General features: G+C 55.4%; 1 protein-coding gene across 1 annotated transcript in view; it reads left to right on the forward strand.

Moving 5' to 3' along the window:
• The window catches only part of CELSR1 (cadherin EGF LAG seven-pass G-type receptor 1), a 149,832-nt gene that overhangs the window by 58,240 nt on the left and 71,963 nt on the right, over positions 1-19,629 (forward strand). The window contains 1 exon segment of the mRNA XM_058568133.1: positions 17,138-17,360. Within this exon segment, the coding sequence (XP_058424116.1) occupies positions 17,138-17,360 (223 nt within the window).

Raw genomic sequence — 19,629 nt, forward strand, 5'->3', positions numbered from 1 at the left:
CAGGATTTATTAAGCAGGAAGAGAGAGTAAACCCCGGGGGGCTTGGGAGAGGAAGGTGGCTGTGCATGGTCTTGGCATCAAAGAGGAGAAGCCACCAGAGAGAGGTTGTCAGCAGTCTGAGAAGGTGGGGGTGTGCCCCAGCTGGCCGCGTCTGAACCCCAGCCTGCTTACAATGGGTGGTACAGCCGTGTGGTGAGAAAGTGCTTGCCTGCCCCGTGTTCTCCCCTCGCCCGCCTGTCTGTGGCTGGCTGTCCGTCTGTCCTTCCCATCGGGTCTGGAGGTCTCTTTCCCACTGGGGAAAACACTCGCTGAGTGTTAATCCTCAATTCCTGGCTGCCCTGGGGCCTGGTGGTGAGCGGGGAGGGAAGGCAAAGGAGACACGCGGCCCCTGAAGCCCACACAGAGTTGTCAGATGGGGGTCTCCGGTTGTGCCGAGGAGACCTGGCCCGGGCTCCCCTCTCGCCCTGGTCCCCGCTCGGAGTTGTAGTGGAGCCGTGCTCCGTGGAGCTTCCTGAAGCGGGCAGTGGTACGCCCTTCCTCTCCTTCCCACTTCACGGCGCTGAGCTGGTGTCTTGGCCTCTTCCGAAGTGCTGTGGTCCCAGGCCCCCAGGGAAGGGCCTGGTGCACTCCAGGGGGTCAGCCAGTATACAATCATTCACTCACTCCACAAGCATTAATTGAGTGCCTGCTGTATGCCAGGCCAGTGCACACATCAGACCTGCTCCTGCCCAATTGGGTGGACCACCCAGTGTTACCTGTGCAATTGGTCCTGTCACTGGTTGAGACTCGTGGCGGCGGGGAGCTGGTGGGGAGAGCCCCTCAGTCTCCCCCCAGGCTCTGGCGGCTTTGTCTTGAAGATGGGTTGGAAGCCTAGGGTGGGGAGACCAGCTTCGCTTTAGCGGCCACAGCAGCAGGCCTGGGTTCGAGAGGTCCAGGATGTAAGCTTGGGGCCGCATGTGAGCAGGCCGCTAGGGACATGTGGACTCCTGGACCCTCTCCAAAGAGAGAATGACCTGTTGAGAACTTTCAGAGTTCTCCAATTGCGTTTTCATCATGAGAGTCGTTTCTAGAAAAGTAATGACTGGGGAATGGCCCAGTGTGTCATCACCAGAAGATCCACTGAAATGTCGTGATTGGCATGGGACTAATTTGAATGTCTTTGGTACTAAGATTATCCTACGTATTTCCCTCCGAGATAGGACTGATTCAGACTGATTATTTTTACTCTGTCCTCCTTCCTCTCTTTCTTCCTCTTTTCCTTTGAAGCCATCCCCCTTTGGAATGGAGGTAATTGAGCTCATTTATTGGTGGTGAAAGCAGCACTGTCGTCGCAAGGGTTTTGTTACTTGTTCCCTGGTAAGCTGAGCTCTGGCCTCGGGTTGGGAAGGTGGAGGCAGCCGAGGCCCCTGGAAGACCCTGGCTTCCTGTGTTGCCCGACAGGAGACGGGCGGGGTGAAGGAAGGTATCAGTTAATTTCAGGAAAAGCTCAGTGAATTTGATGCTGGAAAAAATATTCCTGACGGCTCTCCTGTGTTCCTTAAATCCACTTTGGCCTCAGAGGAGTACCGAGGCCCCATGGGATGAGGAGTCCCCCGGTCCTTGCAGGGAGAAGGCCTCTTCACCCCATGTCCGTGCAAATAATTCTGCGCTGGGGCCGTGGTTGGGGCTGCAGCAGCTGACCCCACCCAAAAGGAACGGGGACAGAAGGACTGAAGGCATTGACTGTGTGGAGGCGTATTGGATGCCATCCTGATTTCTTTCTCAACTCAACAGATGTTACCGAACAACTATTGTGTAACGAACACACCGTTTTCCTCAGCTCTCAGCCCCAAGTCTTACAGTTTGTAAACTGCGTGCTTTTGGTTTCCGTTAAATTCCCCAAGGATGTGGCCCCGTTCTTCCTGTCTCCCCGCTTCCGCACCTGCCGTCCCTCTGGCATTGCCTCCTTCAGAATCCACCTCGGCCGCCATCCCCTGCTCTGGGAAGGTTCTGGAAGATTTCCCGACTTTCTCGGATGACATCCCTCTGTCTTCCTTGAGGCTTCCTCATGCCCTGTTTATGTGTTGGTTGCTCCGCTCTCACGTTGAGTGTGATTCACTTATTTCCGTGTCCCTCAGGACAACAGTGTTTTGCAGCTAATATTTATTGGCCACTTCAGTGTGCTGTACTGTTCTAGATGATTCTACATGTGTTGTCTCATTAATCCTCGCAGCAGCTCCGTATTATAAGTGGAGAGACTGAGGTACAGAACATTGAAGTATCCAGCCCAGGGTTCCCACGAGGGGGATGATTCTGCCCCTGGGGGACATCTGACAATATCCGAGGGTCCGAGGACATTTTTGTGGTCGCAGCTGGGGGTGGGGTGCTAGTGGGTGGAGGCCAGGGATGCTGCTCAGCATGCTGCAGTGTACGGGACGGGCCCACACAGAGAGCAGTCCTGCCCACACCGCCACGGTGGAGGTGGAGGAGCCCTGAGAGATGAGTCAGGATTCAAACGCTGTGTCCTGGCTTCTGAGCTCGGGCCCGTCCGCCCCGTGAACTCCTTCAGGGAGGAACGGCTGGGTCTACCTGTTGAGCTGGTCCTTTCTCTTCGTTTATTTCATAGCACCTTTTAAAAGCGCCTTCTGTCTAGAGCACTAAGTTCACAGAGAAGTGTGATGGGCGATAAAGAGCGGCGTGCTGGGCAGGCCGGTGGCCCCAGGGAGGGGGGTTCACTTCACGGTCAGCCTGTTACCCAAGGGGTTAGCAGGAAACTATTCCTTCCCAGGAAGACACTGGACGTAATTAAACCCAGGGCGAGCCGTAGGACGCAATTTTGAATCCCGGTCCTGTTGCGTCTTGGTTCACCCTTTCCCTAGTTAAACCGTCTAATCACACTCTCCTTACCAGCCTGGTAACGCTCGCTCGCTAACGGGGATTGAGAACAAGGTCATCCCAGGCTCTGCTCCAGGCCCTTCCTCCGTGTCTGTGACAGCCCCATGAGGTGGGGACATTGTCATCCAGTTTTAGGAACACGGAGGTGCAGAGCTGGGTGGGGAGACCCGGGGGTCTCCTTCCTGAGCCTGACTCCAAAGGCCTCACGTGCTGCCCAGGCGAGGCTTCCACACCTGCCCTCCCGCCTCTACGGCCAGTTCGCCACGCGGGTCTCCAGCTCAGAGCGGCCAGCACCGATTCCGGATACCCACCCCGAACCTGCCTCTCCTCCCTGGGCTTCTCGTTTCAGCCCACTCAGGGCTCACGGTGGATCCCCCCCAACACTTCATGTTTGAACCATCACCAAGTCCCGACGATTCTGCCTCCATGTTCCAACCCTTCTCTCCACTGCTCGGCATGTTATCGTCACTCGGTGGAGCCTCCTGACCTGTCTCCCACCCCTGCGATCTGCTCTGCATGGAGAGCCCACAGTGTCCAGTTAAAACGTGCCCTGAGTCGCATCCTACTAACCGTGCCCTGAGTCGCATCCTACTACCCGTGCCCTGAGTCGCATCCTACTACCCGTGCCCTGGTCCCGCTGCCCTAGTGTAAGGTCTAGCAGCCTGGGCCCGCAGCGCCCTTGGGATCCGGCCTCGCCCTGGTCCTACTCCCCTTGCTCACCTTCTGGAAACATGCCTGGCCCCTCTCACGTGGGCCCTTGCACCTGGAGTGCCCTTTCCCCTAGGCCTTCCCTGAATGTCACCTCCCTGTCCCCATTCCTCTCCCCTCACTGCAGCCCCCTCCTCCATGGCGGTGGTCAGAGGCCAAGAATTTGTGTCTGCTTGGTGCCGTCTGCTCCTTCCCCTCTGCGCTTGACGTCCAGCGTCTCCTGTCCATCAGCACAGCACTGGGCATACAGTAGGCGTGTAATAAATACTCGTGCAGGGACAACAGGGTCAGAGGTTAACTGGGCCGCTCCTCCACGCAGGCCCGGGAAGACATCCTGGGGGCCTCGACTTCTGCTGTGTTGTGCTGAAAACAACACCTTTGCTGCTTCGATCACTGAGCTGGAGGGACAGGACTCTCCTCCTGTCTCCTTTGTCCCGTCCTGGGGGGACGCCGAGGCGTTGATGACTGTCCTGCTGGTGTGAGCACTGGCCGAGCCCGGTCTGGTCCTGTTCTCACAGCACAGCTATGTGCTAACCTGCGCTTCCACTCCTCAGTGCGCCTGTGAAGGCTCTGCCCTTCTCCTGTCCATATATCTTCACGCTGTGAGCGTGCAAGGTGATTTATCATCTCAGATTAACGTCTGCCCATGGGGAACATTCCTGAGAAGGCGGCAGCTTTGATGTCACCAGGGAGGGGGGTTCTCCCTGTTCTGCTGCATTCTGCGTGATGCAGGGAAGGCCTGGCAGCGGCCCTGCCTGGGCAAAGGCCGTCTGGGCACCCATCCTGGGTCGCTCCAGCCGAGTCATCTTTGTTAGGGTCCTGTTTATTCTCGAGCCCCTGTTTTTAGACCCCTGGGCCGCTTGTCTGGATTCGGAGGGTGTCTCAGTGAATAGTGGCTAATAGTCCCACCTCTGTGCACGCAGCTGTCCCTGGGCTTCAGATGCCCACACTGCTGGACGCTGCATCATATCAGGTGCTCCTCAGCTGGGATTATCCTGGTTTGGGAATCTGTGGGTCAGTGGGCTCTTAGGAGAGTCTCAGTGATGCTGGGTTTGAGCTTGTGCTAACTACCCCAGGGTGGGCCCGACCAGTTGTCCTGTGTGAGGGCCTTCCTGGGACCCTGACTGTTCCCCGCGGTGACTTCCCTGGGCTGGGGGCCCTGACTGTTCCCCATAGTGACCTCCCTGGGCTGGGGGCCCTAACTGACCCTTCTGGTGACCTCCCTGGGCTGAGGGCCCTGACTAGTTGTCCCCCGTGGTGACCTCTCTGGGCTGGGGACCCTGACTCTCCCCCGTGGTGAGCTTCCCCTAGCCAGGACATTCTGTGTAGGTTCAGGGCCAGGGAAATTTTTAGTGTAAAAATCTAATCGTCTTTTTGGTTCATGGGAAAAAGTTTAAAATCAGTTCTGGCCTTTCTCTGATTCTGTTGTAAAAAATGTACATTATTCCAACTCTGTGTTTTATCTCGAATTCTACTATCAGAGTAGTGGTGTGTCCATCATCATGTGATTCACTAACGTACTAAAGGGTCCCAAGCGGAAAACCCTGCACCTCCGTCTTAGACTGAAAATGCCTCGTGCGTCCTGAGCCGGGCTGTCATCCTGCGGAGTGCCGTTCGCTAATACAGGGAGAAGTCAGGTTTGCCAGCGCTTCCTGCAATTTACGGGATTAAAGCTGCACTTCGAAGTATTCCTTGTCAAGTTGAATTTAGTCCTTAAACCAGAGAGTTAATTATCATTCAAAATAAAAATCATTACCTGGCCTATAATTAAAATCTCAAATAAAGCAGAAACAGAATCCTTTCTTAGGAAATTGTACTTTTCAGATATTCAGGATTACTTCAAGTTTTTCTCCCGTTAGCACCTTTCCAGTTTTTACGTTTGGCTCTGTCTACAGATTCTAGGTTGTGGATCTCCAGCATTTCCCTGGTACGTTATCGTGAAGCTAGGGCATTACTGCACTTCTGGCTGTCTTTGTTTTCCATTAAAATCATATACTGAGAGATCATGGTGTGGATAAATTTAACCAGGTATCGCCGGTTCTCTTCTATGAAATTCTTTCCCCCCAAAATTGGGGCTTTTGACAGACAGAATTAGCATCCTCCTCCCCTGGTCAGGGTGTACACGCACAGCCGGCCATCAGGGACGAGGACCATCCTCAGACTGGCCCTGCATTCCTCCTCGGGGCTTCTGTTAGCTTCCTGCAGCTTCTATAACAAAAGACCACAAACTGGACGGCTTCAAACAACAGGAACAGATTTTCTCACAGTTCTGGAGGCCAGAAGTCCAAAATCAAGGTGTTGACTGGCCCACTTTCCCTCTGGAGGTTCCAGAGGAGGATCCTTCCTGCCTCTTCTTGCCTTCTGGAGGCCCCAGGTGTTCCTTGGCTGGTAGATGCATCGCTCCAGTCTCTGCTTCTGTCCTCAGACTGCCTTCTCCCCGTGTATATTTTGTCTCTGTCCAAATTTCCCTCTTCTTAGAAGGATACCAATCATTGGATTAGGGCCCACCCTAATCCAGTATAGTTGTTTTAGCTTGACGACATCTGCAAGAATGTATTTCCAAATAAAATCACATTCACAGGTACCAGAGGTCAAGACTTGAATGTATGATTTGGGGGGACACAATTCCACCCTCCTTAGGGCTTCTGGCAGTCGGTGGTGGTAGCCACTTCTTGTCAACCTGCTTGTCGAGCATCTGCTGGGCCAGAGGACACTCCTGGGTGGGAGACAGGCTTCTGTGGTTTGTTCTCCTTTTAAAGGTCGGAACACAAGAGCACGAAAGTTCTCCACATCCCACTCAGCAGATGAACTGGGTGCAGGGTGTGTCCCCGAGGAACAGAAGCATGCACTGAAGTGTCGGATGGTGGCTGGTGAAGTGACCTGAGGACATGCCACATGCAGTCAGAACCTCCCTGTGGTATCACACCGTGCCATCTGAGGGGAGACGAGCCTCCTTGGCTGGGTCTTGCCAGTCCCCTCCATTGCAGGATGCAAGTGTCCGCTGTGTGTGCCTTTGGAGAGCAGCTGCTCTGTAGAAAGAGCTAGAACACAGGCTCCATTAGAGCAAGGACTGGGCTTCCCTGTTCACCCTTCAGCTAGTGTCCTGTGGCTGCTGTGACAAAGTCCCACAAACAAGTGGCTTAAACAGCACAAGTTTATTCTCTTACAATTCCTTCTGGAGGCTCTGGGGGAGATTCTCTCCTTTTCCAGCTTCTAGAGGCCGCCTGCACTCCTTAGCTCACAGCCCAGCCTCACCTCACTCCAACCTCTGCTTCTGTTATCGTAGCTCTGTCTACTGACCCTCGTCCTCCTCTCCGCCTCATGAGGACGCTTGTCATTACCTTGGGCCCCCAGTCATCCAGGATTACTTCCCATCTCAAGATCCCTGACTGAACCACGCCTGCCAAGTCCCTTTTGCAGTGTAAGGTCATATCCTCAGGCTTCAGGGTGTGGGACGTGGACATCTTTGGGGCTCCGTTATTCTGCTGACCACACCCTTGGCTCCCACCAGCGCCTGGCACCACTTGGCACTCGTAAATATTTGTGGGAGGATGAGTAAGCGGGGCCTTTGCCATCTGCACCACGGTGGGATTGGCTGTCCCCACCGTTTCTCTGGAGGCCCATCGGAAGTTGCTAGGGGCCAGTCTGAGCCCCTGGCCTGAGAGTGGCAGCCCCAGACTTCCCCAGGGAGTGTTCTCTGCTCCCACCACTGCCGGTCGCCCGCCCCAAGCCCTTTCCCTGGTGTAGACAGACACACATCTCTGTCACGCTCCTGCGGGGCCTGCGGGGCCCAGGTGGTAAGGCCAGACTTAATGGAGCTGGCCGGGCACAGCTGGAGGGAGGGCGTTTGTGCTAATGAGGGCAGTTTGGCTGTTCTCCTGCCTCCCAGTGAATATGTGCTATTTTTTCTGGACATTGATCTGTCCCGAGGAACTGTCCCTCCTCCTGGCACCATGCAGGAAGGGGAATTCAAACCATCAGGGGGCTGAGCTGCTGTTTTGCATGGATGATCAAGGTTTTAGTTAACATTCCAGCTGAGTTTGGACACGTTGCTGTTTGAGAGTTGGCACGGTTTCCCTGCGAACTGAGAAAGTGGTGGGGACGCCCCTTTCCAGCCTCCCTGCACACAGCCGCCAGGTTCACTTTCCACTGATAGGTCGTCTTTCCCATGGTCAGCAGGAGCATGCCCAGACCCTCAGCCTCCCTCCCTGCTTCCCTCCCTCTCTCACCCCTTGGTGACTCAGCCAGGCCAGCCCACTCCCCACCAGGAGGGGCTGAGCACTCTGCCCGGGGCCAGGCCATGTGCATCCCTCTCCCCCAGGGAGCAGGGCCCGGCCCATCCCCACCTGCCCATCCTCTCTGTCTAGGAGACCTTCCCAGGACTGCCCTTGCTCCCACCCTCAGATGTCACCGTGTCATTAGAACTAAATCATAGTCCTATGTCCAAGATGTCCTCCTGGAGCTGGTTCTTGAAACATGCAGGGCGGATGCCCTGGCCGAGAGGCTGGCTGTCTCCCCAGGGCCTCCCTGGGGGACCTCTCCCAAATCCGGGGGCCTCCCTGGATGAGGCTGTTTCCAGGTTGTGTAGCACCCCCCTCCATGGTTCCTGGAGAGAGGCGGCTGCAGAGGCCCAGAAGGCCACAAGGGAGCCCTGCATGGCCCCATGACGGGACTCGGGCTTCTCAGCGTGGGTTCAGGTCCCAGGGCAGTGTGAAGGCTGTGTCCCACCAGGACCCAGGGCACGTTGGCTGGGGCCCAGGCTGCCCAGGTCAGGACCGTCTGCCAGGCTCTGCCTCGTTCAGGGTCCCGGATGCCTCCTGAGCCCAATATCCAATATCCGTCTGAGCCCATGTCCGTGGCCCGGCCCCTGGCTCAGAAGGACCCTGCCTTTGCTTTCAGGGAGTTGGAAGCGCCTTGTTGAGGGAGTTGAGCTGGGTTCTGGGCATCGAGTCCTGGTGGTCAGCTCGGCTGACCCTCCCCCGGTGCCCCAGGCGCCTCGTCTGCACATGTCCAGGGCCCCCTCTGGTTGGCCCCCCTACCCGTTCTGGCACCAAGACTTTTGAAATCCACCTGCATTCTGTTTATTTGGTGCTTCCTGGGTCCTTAGCTGCTGCCAGCTGAGGGCACCCCACAGGCCTCGGGGACAAGAGGGTGCTTTCTCTCCAATGGCTCTAGGTCCACTGAAGCTCGGGAGGTGCTGACAGGTTTAAGGGGCACTGCTTTCTCTCGGGGACTGTCCTGGAAGAAGATTCCGCTGAATCGGGCTGGTTCCCTCGATGTGTTTGAGATTTGCAGCAGTTTCCTGTGGCTGCCGTAATAAATGACCACGACTGGGGGTCTTAATACAGCAGAAATTAATTCCCTCCCAGTTCTAGAGGCCAGAATTCTCACGCCAAGGTGTGGGCAGGGCCGTGCTCTCTCTGAAGGCTCCGGGGGAGGATCCTTCCTTGTCTCTGCCAGCCTCTGGTGGCCTCAGGTGCTCTTGGCTTGTGGCCCCGTCAGTCTCTGCCTCCGTCCTCATGTGGCCTCCTCCTCTTGCCTCTAAACTCTGAGAGTGCCCCTCCCTCATAAGGACACGTGTGGTTGCAGAGGGCCCACCCAGATAACGAGGATCTTCTCATGTCAAGATCCTGAATTGAAGACATCTTTGCCTCATGAGGTGATATTCTCTCTTGCCGTGTAAGCTCATATTCCCAGGTCCGTGAATTAGAGCACAGGCATGTCTTTTAGGGGGCCACCATGAAGCACACTTCAGGGTTGGTTCTTTTCTCGTCCCCCCACCCATAATGGGTATGCGGAGAGGGAGGGTGGGGAGAGCACCCCTTTTCTGAAAGGAGGGGTCTCCAACTGTGGCTCCCAGTGCTGGAATCCTGCTGTAAGCCCCAGAGGTTTAAAATGCACACGGATTATTCAGGTTCGCCAGGTTCCTGCCCTCAAGTGTGAGGGTGACTCCTGTAGGGAAAACCGAAGCCATGGGGAAGCCGGTCGTTTTTCTTTTGCTGCTGGAATGCATTTTTTATTTATATTTTTAAAAATGGGTGTGTCTGGGGCTCTGGGAATTTGCTTCAAAGACAGTAATGAAGTCATCCAGAGAAGGCCCAACCCGGGACAGGTGGTGTGGACTTCCTGCTTCCCCGCCCTCCCAGTGGGGGTCCGGGTGAGCGGGTAGGTGTCTGGGCTCTCTGCAGAGGCCTCTCCTGGCCGCCTGGCCCCATGGGGAGGGGGCTCCAGGGCAGGGTGGTCACTGGGAGGTGAGACTGTCAAACAAGCGTGAAACTTGGGAGGGGGGGGTAGGAGGTGATGGAAGCAGAACCCAGAGGTTGGAAGGGAGCTGGGGGAGGGGAGGGGCGCCGTGGGGGTGAGGGGTGGACAGGTGAGGCCTCCAGTCTCAGGAAGTCAGTAAATTACAGGGAGTCAGAATAATAACACCCCGAGCTGGGTGCTCAGCTCAGAGCTGTACAGAATTATCTCATTTCCCCATGACACCAGCCTCTTAGGTGCTAGGGGTGGCTCCATCCAGGACAAGAAACAGAAATCCTGCCTTCAGGGAGGGGTTTATAGCTGGGGAAACTGAGGCACTGGTCAGGAGCTTGCTCTGGAAACCTCTGCCCCTGGCCTTGGTGCTGCAGGGGGGTTGGTGGAAGGCAGTGCTGAGGCCCTGGCTGGATGGAAGGATGGATGGGCAGACTTGCAGTGTTGAATCATTTCTGATGTAACCTCCCCTTTTCAGACCCTGTAGTGTCCCCCGTCCTTTGTGCTTTCTTGGGGAGTGAACCTTCTGATGTGAACCACACTGTTGGGTTGCGTCTTCTTTGTTAGGGTACCAGCCCCCTCTCTGCATCCTCGCATCCACTGTGAGGACTGAGGGCCCGGGGTTGTCTTCAGGTCGGTGTGTTTGTGTCTGAGGACCTGACTCTGAATTGTCCTGTGCCCATGTCTCTGGGTGCTCCACTCTCTCCCGACGCCCTGTTCTCTGTGGGCTGCACGCACCTTAATTCTGCCTAAACATCAGGCTTCAATTGCAAAGATGCCTTGTCGCCGAGTTCTACCCTCGCGGCCTCTGGAAATTCTGGTTTTTCTAGTTCAAAGCCGTTAGCTATTGCTTAAGACTAGAAGGCAGTTGTCTCTTTATTTATTGAAAAACTTAAGTCATGAAACCTTTACTCGCCCTTCCCCTCCTGGCCCGTCCCCAGCCCTCCTCCAGTCCTGAGGTCTCGGCCTGGCTGTGTTCCCTCTCCCGGCTGGCCCACGCCTCTCTCATCTCTCTTCCCCTGAACTGGGAGTGGCCCCCCGGGGGCAAATTCTGAAGCAAGTTCTTGGCAGGTACAGGAACGGGGTTCATGTCAGCATCTCTCTGGTTTCAGCCCTGCCTCCCTCTCCCAGACCTGCTGGGACCATCACAACACACACGTGCACACACACCACACACCATGCATATACCACACGCACACACCACACATGCACACCACAGAATCACATATACACCACACACACACACGACACACACATACTGCACGCGCACATACACCACACACACACGCACACCACACCACACAGTTTCCTCGTCTGTGAGATGGGGCCTATGAGAGGTCCTAGAGCAGGTTGCTCTGAGGATTGTGCGGTGACTAACCCGGGAGGGGCTTGGCTGGGCCTCACCCTCTCCTCCATAACCCTGTGCTCTCAGCAGACACTTGGAGGTGAACCGTTGGCTTAAGCCCTGTGAAGCTGGGGCTTCTCCAGGGGACTAAAAACCCCTCAAACCGAGGGTCTGTGGCTCTGGCACTGCGGGCTGGGGTCCTCGGGCAGGCAGGCAGTGTCCCCTCACTCCCAGTCCCAAGCCTGGTGTGGGACAGGTGTTCAGTATGGGGACGTGTGTGAGGCCACAGGGGCTGGAGGGGCCTCGACTCCTGGGAGCTTCTGTTTTGCAGTTAAGAATGCTTTTTCTGGGAGTGAAGGTCCTTTCCAAAATTTCTTTTGGGGGTTCTGCATTTGCAGCCATGACCCGGAGGCTGCCCCTCCATCTCTCACATGGGCAGTTGCGCCTCGCTGCCTGCATTATTGAGCGAGGCTATCTGTTTGCCTGGGTGAACACGATCCTTGGCATGGGGGCAGGTGCATAGTAGGAGGATGGGGGGATTTTCCCAGGTTTAGAATGACTCAGAGCAAGCGTTTGACACCAAGCAGGACACTAGGATGTAAGGAGAAGCCTAAATTTATTTTGAATGAGAATTCCCAGAAAAGGAAAGATAAAGTTAAATCATGACAGTAAGCACATCTGAGAACATTTATTTCATTAAAATAGTGTTTCTTATAAGAGCTATATAAAAGAATCAAAGATATAGGGCTCCCTAAATTTGATCCAAATTATTTACTTTAAGGTGAGATGATTTTAAGAATTAAAAGCTATCCTTTCACGTCTCTTCCCAACTCCAAGTTCAGTGATGTCAAGTTGATGGCTTGAAATTGGCCACAGTGGGGGTAGGTATACCATGGAAATGGACAGATGTTACAGATCAGGGTTTTCCCCTGGAGGGCTGGCTCTTGGGGTTTGCAGCACACCACTGCATGGAAGATACACTTGAGGACAAACCTAAGTGGACTAGGGTAGAGTGTAAACACCTTATCTGGAGTGGCTGCTGTGGGAAGGACCTAGCCTGGACTTTGTGGAGACCCTGCCAAGGTGCCCACAGGGTCATGGGGGTCGGCCTGCATGAGGGTCCCAGAACCCAGAGATGAGAGCTTACCCGGGCTGACCCAGTTCGTTGGAAACCTGAATGCTCAGAGTTCTCACTGCCTTTTGTAAGAAAGCTGTGTTCAAGTGTAGGATAATTCTTCATTCATTACATCAACATATTTCCAACACATTTTGAATCAAATATGTGAATTATCTACGTTTTATAATTTCCTACAAGCATTCATCACCGGCGTGGAATTGGGGAAATCCTGGCTTTTTATGACTTCATTTCACAGGCATTTGTCGAGTACCTGCTTATGTGCTGGGCCTTCATCTCTGTGTCTGGTGTTCGTCAGGCACCCTCTGTGTGCAGGGCGGTCATCGTAGGCACTACACACTGGAGGCATGCATTAGGCGCCCTCTGTGTGCTGGATATTCTTAGACTTGGCCCCAAAACAGACCCTGCCCCTACCCCAGAGCCTGCAGAGACAGATGCTAACAGTCGCATAGTGTGTGTCACCCTGGGGCTGAGATGAGCGCTCTCTAGAGAGAGGAGATTCTGGGCCCATCAGAGTCTGCCATGGGCACCTGGGACCTCATCAGGCCAGTGAGCGAAGCCTCCTGAAGGAGGTTGTGCGTGAGATGGGACATCATCCAGGCACAGGGAAGCCACCTGCAGAGGCCGGGAGAGAGGACAGCAGGCTCAGAGAAAGAAGGTCACCGCTGGTTTATCGTTGCTGATAGTGGTGAATGTGTATGAGTATGTACCTACCGGGTATGTATGGGGCTACATACATTAGTCTGTTGAATCCCCCAACTGACCTGTGACGAGGAAAATCGTATGACAGCGTGTAAGGTGGGTGAGTGTGGTGTGGATGGGGCTGGGCATGTGGCTGAGGGCCAGGCCCCGAGGCGGGGGTGGGGGGTCTCCATGGAGCAGTGGGATTGATTTTAAGCCAGGTTGTGGCCAGGTCAGCATTCTGAAAAGCTCTCTGGTGTTCTGCGGAGAGCAGGCAGGTTTGTAAGGCGTGGGTTCGGAGAGGAGCTCGCTGTGGCTGTGCAGGTGGGGGCAGCGTAGCCTGGGGTACAGGTGGCCGTGGAGATCTTGACACGGGAGTCTGAGAGATGGCATTGATGGGGACATGGGAGGAGGAGGGGAGTGGCTTATCTCCCTGGACAGATGGCGGGACCCTCCCCCAGGCGAGGGACTTGGAGGAGAACAGGTTTGGCGAGAGGAGATCGGGGCTGAGGTCTGGGTTTGTGGGGAGGTCACAAGGGGAGAAGGGTTGGATGGTTGGGTGTGGGGCCTAGAGGAGGCCTGGCCCGGCACTTCAACCCTTACTGGCCAGGTGGAAAAGGCTGGGGAATAGTGTCTCCCGAGGGCAGAGAAACCAGAAACCAGAGCTTGGCGACTTGCTCTGGAAACTGCAGCCCCACAGGGTCAGATGCAGTTTCACCTCAGGGTGCTGTGTTTGCAGAGACCAAAGTTTACTACGACTGTAATTTTAGGACAAACACAGAGGGCTGCTGTGGTGGGTTCAGTAGTGTTCCCCCAAATTCATGTCCAGAACCTCAGAATGTGGCCTAATTTGGAAATAGGGTCTTTGCAGAAGTAATTAGTTAAGGCTCTCGAGATGAAATCATCCTAGATTTAGGGTGGACCCGAAATCCAATGATTGGTGTCCTTATAAGAGAAAGGAGAGGGAGATTTGAGATGCAGGGAAGACGGCCCTGTGATGACAAGGCAGAGATGGGAGGACGCAGCCACAGGCCATGGAACACGGGAGCCACCAGGAGCTGGAAGAGGCAGGAAGGATCCTCTAGGGCCTCCAGAGGGAGCGCGGCCCTGCCGACACCTTGATTCTGGACTTCTGGCCCCAGACTGTGAGAGAAAAAATGTTGTTTGAAGCTACCAAATTTGTTGTGCTTTGTGGTGGCTCAGCTTTATTTGCAACTTATTTGAAACAGCGTGACCATTTCAGTGGAGGGACAGAATGACCCCCTCGCATTCGTTACGCCAGATGCTTTAAAGGTGGCTGGTTGGTCTGCAGCGTGTCTGAACGCGTGAGTCCCCTGTGTGGCTGTGGGCAGCACGAGTTCCTGCTGCTGTCGTCCTCTGGTCCACAGGGGTGGCCTGAGGAACGAGGTTTCCTTGCAGCCGCTAAAACTGCATTTGGCAGCAGGAATACCTGATGGCAGTCAAATTCAGATCTTCCGGAATTGAGTGAAGAGCTCTCCACTGGGTGCGCGGGGCCTTCCATCTCTGGGCCTCAGTAGCAGGTGGCCCTTTAGAGGACACCCTGGAGGCCAGGTGAAGACAGAGAGCCCTCCGGCCCTTAGGTGAGAGGGGGAGTGAGTCCCAGTCAACGGCGAAGGCAGAGCGTAGAAGTGGCGGTGGCCAGCGGTGGGGCCGTGGGCTTCACTTCCATCCATGTGAACATTGGACCACCTGGACCAGAGCTCGGATGGGTAGGCTTCTGGAACACCTCGGGGCAGAGCGCCGTGGGAAGGGCTGTGCTGGGCCTCCCTTTGTTCCCCGTCACGGTTTGAGGAGCACACCCCACCCTGTGCTCTCACGGCGGCTTTATTATTCTAGAATATGCTGTACTTGGCCACTGACATGCCAAGCTGGAACTCGGAAAGCAAACACTCCCAAATGTCATATATTTTAAAAGTAGAGATTACAGAATTTGAAGTGCATGAAGGAGAACAAATACACCTTAAGCTAAGCATTTAAAATTAATGCATGGAATTTAAGAAGCTGCAGGCCGCCCACCTGGAGAAGGGCCCAGGAGCACTGATCAGCGCGCGCGTGTGTGTGTTAGGGTGTGTGTGTGTTAGAGTGTGACTGCATGTGAGTGAGAGTGTGACTGAGGGTGTGAGTATGCAGGTGTGAGTGTGAAGGCATGTGAAGTTGTGTGTGTCTGTGTGTGTGTACACGTGTAAGGTGTGTGTGTATGCATGTGTGGGCACATGTGTGAGGTTATGAGTGTGTGTGTGTGTGTGTGCCTTGGGGGGTGCCGGAGCCCAGCATTATGTGGCGGGCTGGGGACCCCGGTAAGCCAGGAGCCGGGCGGGGGAGATCAGCCAGTTTCTATCGATGGTGGAGCCGAGCGGAGGGTCTGGGCGGGTCCCTGGGCTGCCATTCTTTTTCTTTCCTTTCTGAGCAGGTGTGAAGCCTCTGTTCACATGTCCCTGGGGGGGCAGCCCCTGCCCATGGAGAACAGGTGGATGGCCTGGCTGGGGCTTCTGGCCACTGCCTCCTTGACCTGCCTGGTCGGGGGCAGGAGGAGGAAGAAGAACCCACCTGACCTGTGCCTGGCCCTGGGGGTGGCCCCAGCCCTGGGGGGTCCCTGGCCTGGTGGCCCCTGCATGGTCATGATTCAGGAAGAGGTCAGCGACTTCAACTCTCCTCCTTGTTTTTGACGGGTCTCTGACTGGGGTCATGTTTGCTTAGCTGTTATGTATTCTTGGGTGTTGCAGCCTGGGAGTGAAGATGGGGGGTACTTGGAGAAAGGAGAGGAAAGCTCAAATTTCTCAGGAGCACCATGGGTTTCTGATGATCGTTATGCTAATTACAGATCAGTGTCACCTGTTCCTCAAAAAGCTCATTTGAAGCATTCCTTTCATGATTGAAAGAATTTTCTTACACTGATCAGTTATGGAGCTTGCTAAAATCAACCTCCTGGAGAAACAGACTTGAGGCTCTAAAATTGGTCTTCTCAGGGGCCGCGCCCTGGGGGGTGTCAGTCTTTCTGGGAAAGCTTCTGGAACCCTCCTGTCACTGAGGGATTAGGCTCCGGGGAGGACCCTGGAGCACAGTGGCCCCTGCCCTCGGGGAGCTCACAGGCCAGTGGGAGAGACAGACATGATTAAAGACGAACTGGAGGGCCGGCCCCGTGGCTCAGCGGTTAAGTGCGCACGCTCCGCTACTGGCGGCCCGGGTTCGGATCCCAGGCGCGCACCGAGACACCGCTTCTCCGGCCATGCTGAGGCCGCGTCCCACATACAGCAACTAGAAGGACGTGCAACTATGATGTACAACTATCTACTGGGGCTTTGTAGGGGGTGGAAAGGAGGAGGATTGGCAATAGATGTTAGCTCAGAGCCCGTCTTCCTCAGCAAAAGGAGGAGGATTAGCATGGATGTTAGCTCAGGGCTGATCCTCCTCATACACACACACACACACACACACACACACACAAAAAGACGAACTGGAATCCAGCGTTAACCCAGCTGTTGGGGGTCTGCATGAGGGGCAGTGTGGAGTGCGGGTGCAGCAGGAGGCCAGCCGAGGAGGTGGCACTGGGGTACAGTGTGATCCTGGCACGCTCCAGAGTCTCGGTGAAGGTTCTAGTGTGCTCTGCCGTCGCAGCAGACACGGGTGTGTGGAGTTGGCACGAGGCCCTCTTATTAGTCTCATTATCTCTAGATCACTCTCTTGTAAGAGAGAGCCTGGCTCAGCCAGCGGGGTGTTCAGAACGGGACTGGATGCTGAGAAGTGTCCAGTGCTGCACGTTCCTCTGCTTTCTGTAGTATGGGCACCGTGGCAGGCCTGGGACTGGGACAGGGACACGGTTGGTGTGACTCAGTCACCTCACGCATTCTGTCGAGGAGGCCCCCCAGAGTGTGCTTACTGGGACCCCGCTCACCCACTATCCTTAGATTGCCCACTACGGTGCCGTAGTTCCCGTGAGAACATCACGCGTCTGATTGCAGGCCGACCCTGGGGTGGGAGGCTTGCAAGCCTCCGTCGCGAGCGCCTGTGTCGTCTCTTTCAGCAGCAGACTTTGTAGCTGGTGTTTCCGGGGCCTCGGGGGCTGGTTCGCTCCTTCCTTGGCTGGCTGTGTAACCTCCCCTCGCTCTGCTCTCGCCCTCCAGGGGAGCACTGCGAGGTGAACGCACGCTCGGGCCGCTGTGCCAACGGAGTGTGCAGAAACGGGGGCACCTGCGTGAACCTGCTGGTCGGTGGCTTCCACTGCGTGTGCCCTCCCGGCGAGTTCGAGAGGCCCTACTGCGAGGTGACCACCAGGAGCTTCCCGCCCCAGTCCTTCGTCACCTTCCGGGGCCTGAGACAGCGCTTCCACTTCACCGTCTCCCTCACGTGAGTGGGGCCCTGCTGTGTCCAGACACAGACTCCTATTGCTGGAGCCTTGGGAAAGGGTCCCCTCGGGTCTCCAGCATCTCGTCCCTCCAGATAACAGCAAAAGCCTCGTCCACTGGTAGTTCTTTGATGGTTGAGGAGCTCTGGTCAGTGCTGGCTGTAGGACCGGCTACTCAACTTGTAGGGCCCCACGCAAATTGGGAGTGTGGGGCCCTTTGTTCAAAAATTAAGAATTTCAAGTTGGCAACAGCAGAGCATTAAGCCAGGCGTGGGGCCCTGGGTGACTGCCCAGGCCACACCCCCAGGAAGCCGGCCCTTAACTGTTCTGGTCCTGCTCACTTGCCAACACTTGGGCATCTCTGACATCCAGGCAGCCAGAGGTGGAGGGAAGAAGGACCAGTCAGCTTGGATTCAGGCAGACTCAGCTTGGGCAGCTGCCTTGCCTCCTCTGGGCTGGGTCACCAAGGGCGGCTGCCCCTTTTAGCTCTGGTTCCTTAATCTGTTAACACAACGATGCGGGCTTATTGTGTGCTGTGGTCATGATTTCAGTTTTGCACCCTTTTTTTTTTTGCTGAGGAACTTTCACCCTGAGCTAACATCTGTTGCCAATGTTCCTCTTATTATTATTATTTTTTTACTTGAGGAAGATTGGCCCTGAGCTAATATGTGTGCTAATCGTCTATTTTGTATGTGGGGTGCCGCCACAGCATGGCTTGATGAGTGTTGTGTAGGTCCACGCCCAGTATCTGAACCCGTGAACCCTGGGCTGCCAAAGCAGAGCACACAAAGTTAACCACTACACCACTGGGCTGTCTCCCCAGCCCCTTATTTTTGCATCTTTTTCTCCAAGAGAATTTAGGTTTAATTTAATCTTTTAAAATCTATCATTTACACTTTAAAGAGTTCTGTCAGGTTTAAGTTCGTGGAGTAGGGTATATTTTATATTTGGTCATTTTGTGCCAGTGTTTATGGGGCCCCTTAGGGGAACACGGTTTTCTGGTAGCAATGTTGCATCCTATGTCCTCCTCTGAGCGGGCACCCCAGAACCCGGATGCTCCCTCTGAGTTGCCCTTTGAAGAATGGGGCATCTCAGGGCTGGATGGAGCAGGCTCCTTTCCTGGGAGTCCTGCCCCTGAACAGCTGAGGGGTACAGTGCAGCCAGCAGGCCCTGTGGACTGCTGGTGTGAGCCGCCCTGCGGAGCAGTCAGCGAGCGAGGCCTGGTCTTCTGGGTAAGTGGCTGGGACCCACCACCGTCGCCCTGAAACCCAGTGGAGCCAGGAGTGTGGGCTGGCTGACTCCAGGGAAAGGGTAGATGGAAAATGTGGGTGAGCGTATCGGGGGACGGGGTAGGCAGGGCCTCCGCAGAGGGCTTGGGCAGTTCTGAGGGCTGCAGGTGCGTTCACAGTGGTGTGTTCACGGTGGTGGTGAGCGCCATGGGGCCGCGTGCCCTCAGTTTGCTCCAACACATGTTTATCGAGCACTTGTGGTGTGAGAGGTGCTCTGGGTAGCAGAGGCGAATCAGAAATGACTCCAGTCCCTAGGGACCTTAAAATCGAGCGGGAAGGACCCTCGATGTCAGTGCTGAGGAGGAGGGAGGGCCCTGATTCCACGGAGCTCAGAAAAGAGGTGGCAGCGTGGAGACTCCAGGCAGGGAGACTGCACAGTTGTGCCCCAGTAAACCACAAAAGCCAGCTCTGCAGGGCTGGACACTGAAATGCGTATGTTCAGGCTGCTGACTCCTTTGCCTGGACGTCCCCGGGTGCCTCGCACTCAGCAGATCCAAGAGGAACCCCTCGTCTCTGTCTCCATCTCCCAGCCCTATCTGCAGAGTGGCCCCAGGCAGCAGGGCCCTTCTTGTCCTGTCCTCGTCCTCACTCAATCAGGTCCCGTGAGTCCCTCGTCCTCATGTCTCCCGTGTCCGGCCACGTCTCTCTTTCCCAGTCCCCAGCACCTTGGCTCCTGTCACCGTCCTCTCTCCTTGGTGACACCTGGTGTGACAGCACTGGTGTCGTCTGCTCTCAGCCTGAGTCAGGTCGATCCCTGTCGACAGTCCTGCCAGGCCTACTGGCTGCCTGGGTTAGAGCCCAAACTTCTCCTTTTTTTTTTTTTTGTGTGGGGAAGATCAGCCCTGAGCTAACATCCATGCTAATCCTCCTCTTTTTGCTGAGGAAGACTGGCCCTGGGCTAACATCTATTGCCAATCCTCCTTCTTTTTTTTCCCCAAAGCCCCAGTAGATAGTTGTATGTCATAGTTGCACATCCTTCTAG

The sequence above is a fragment of the Diceros bicornis genome, chromosome 25, assembly GCF_020826845.1.
Source record: "Diceros bicornis minor isolate mBicDic1 chromosome 25, mDicBic1.mat.cur, whole genome shotgun sequence".
NCBI lineage: Eukaryota > Metazoa > Chordata > Mammalia > Perissodactyla > Rhinocerotidae > Diceros > Diceros bicornis.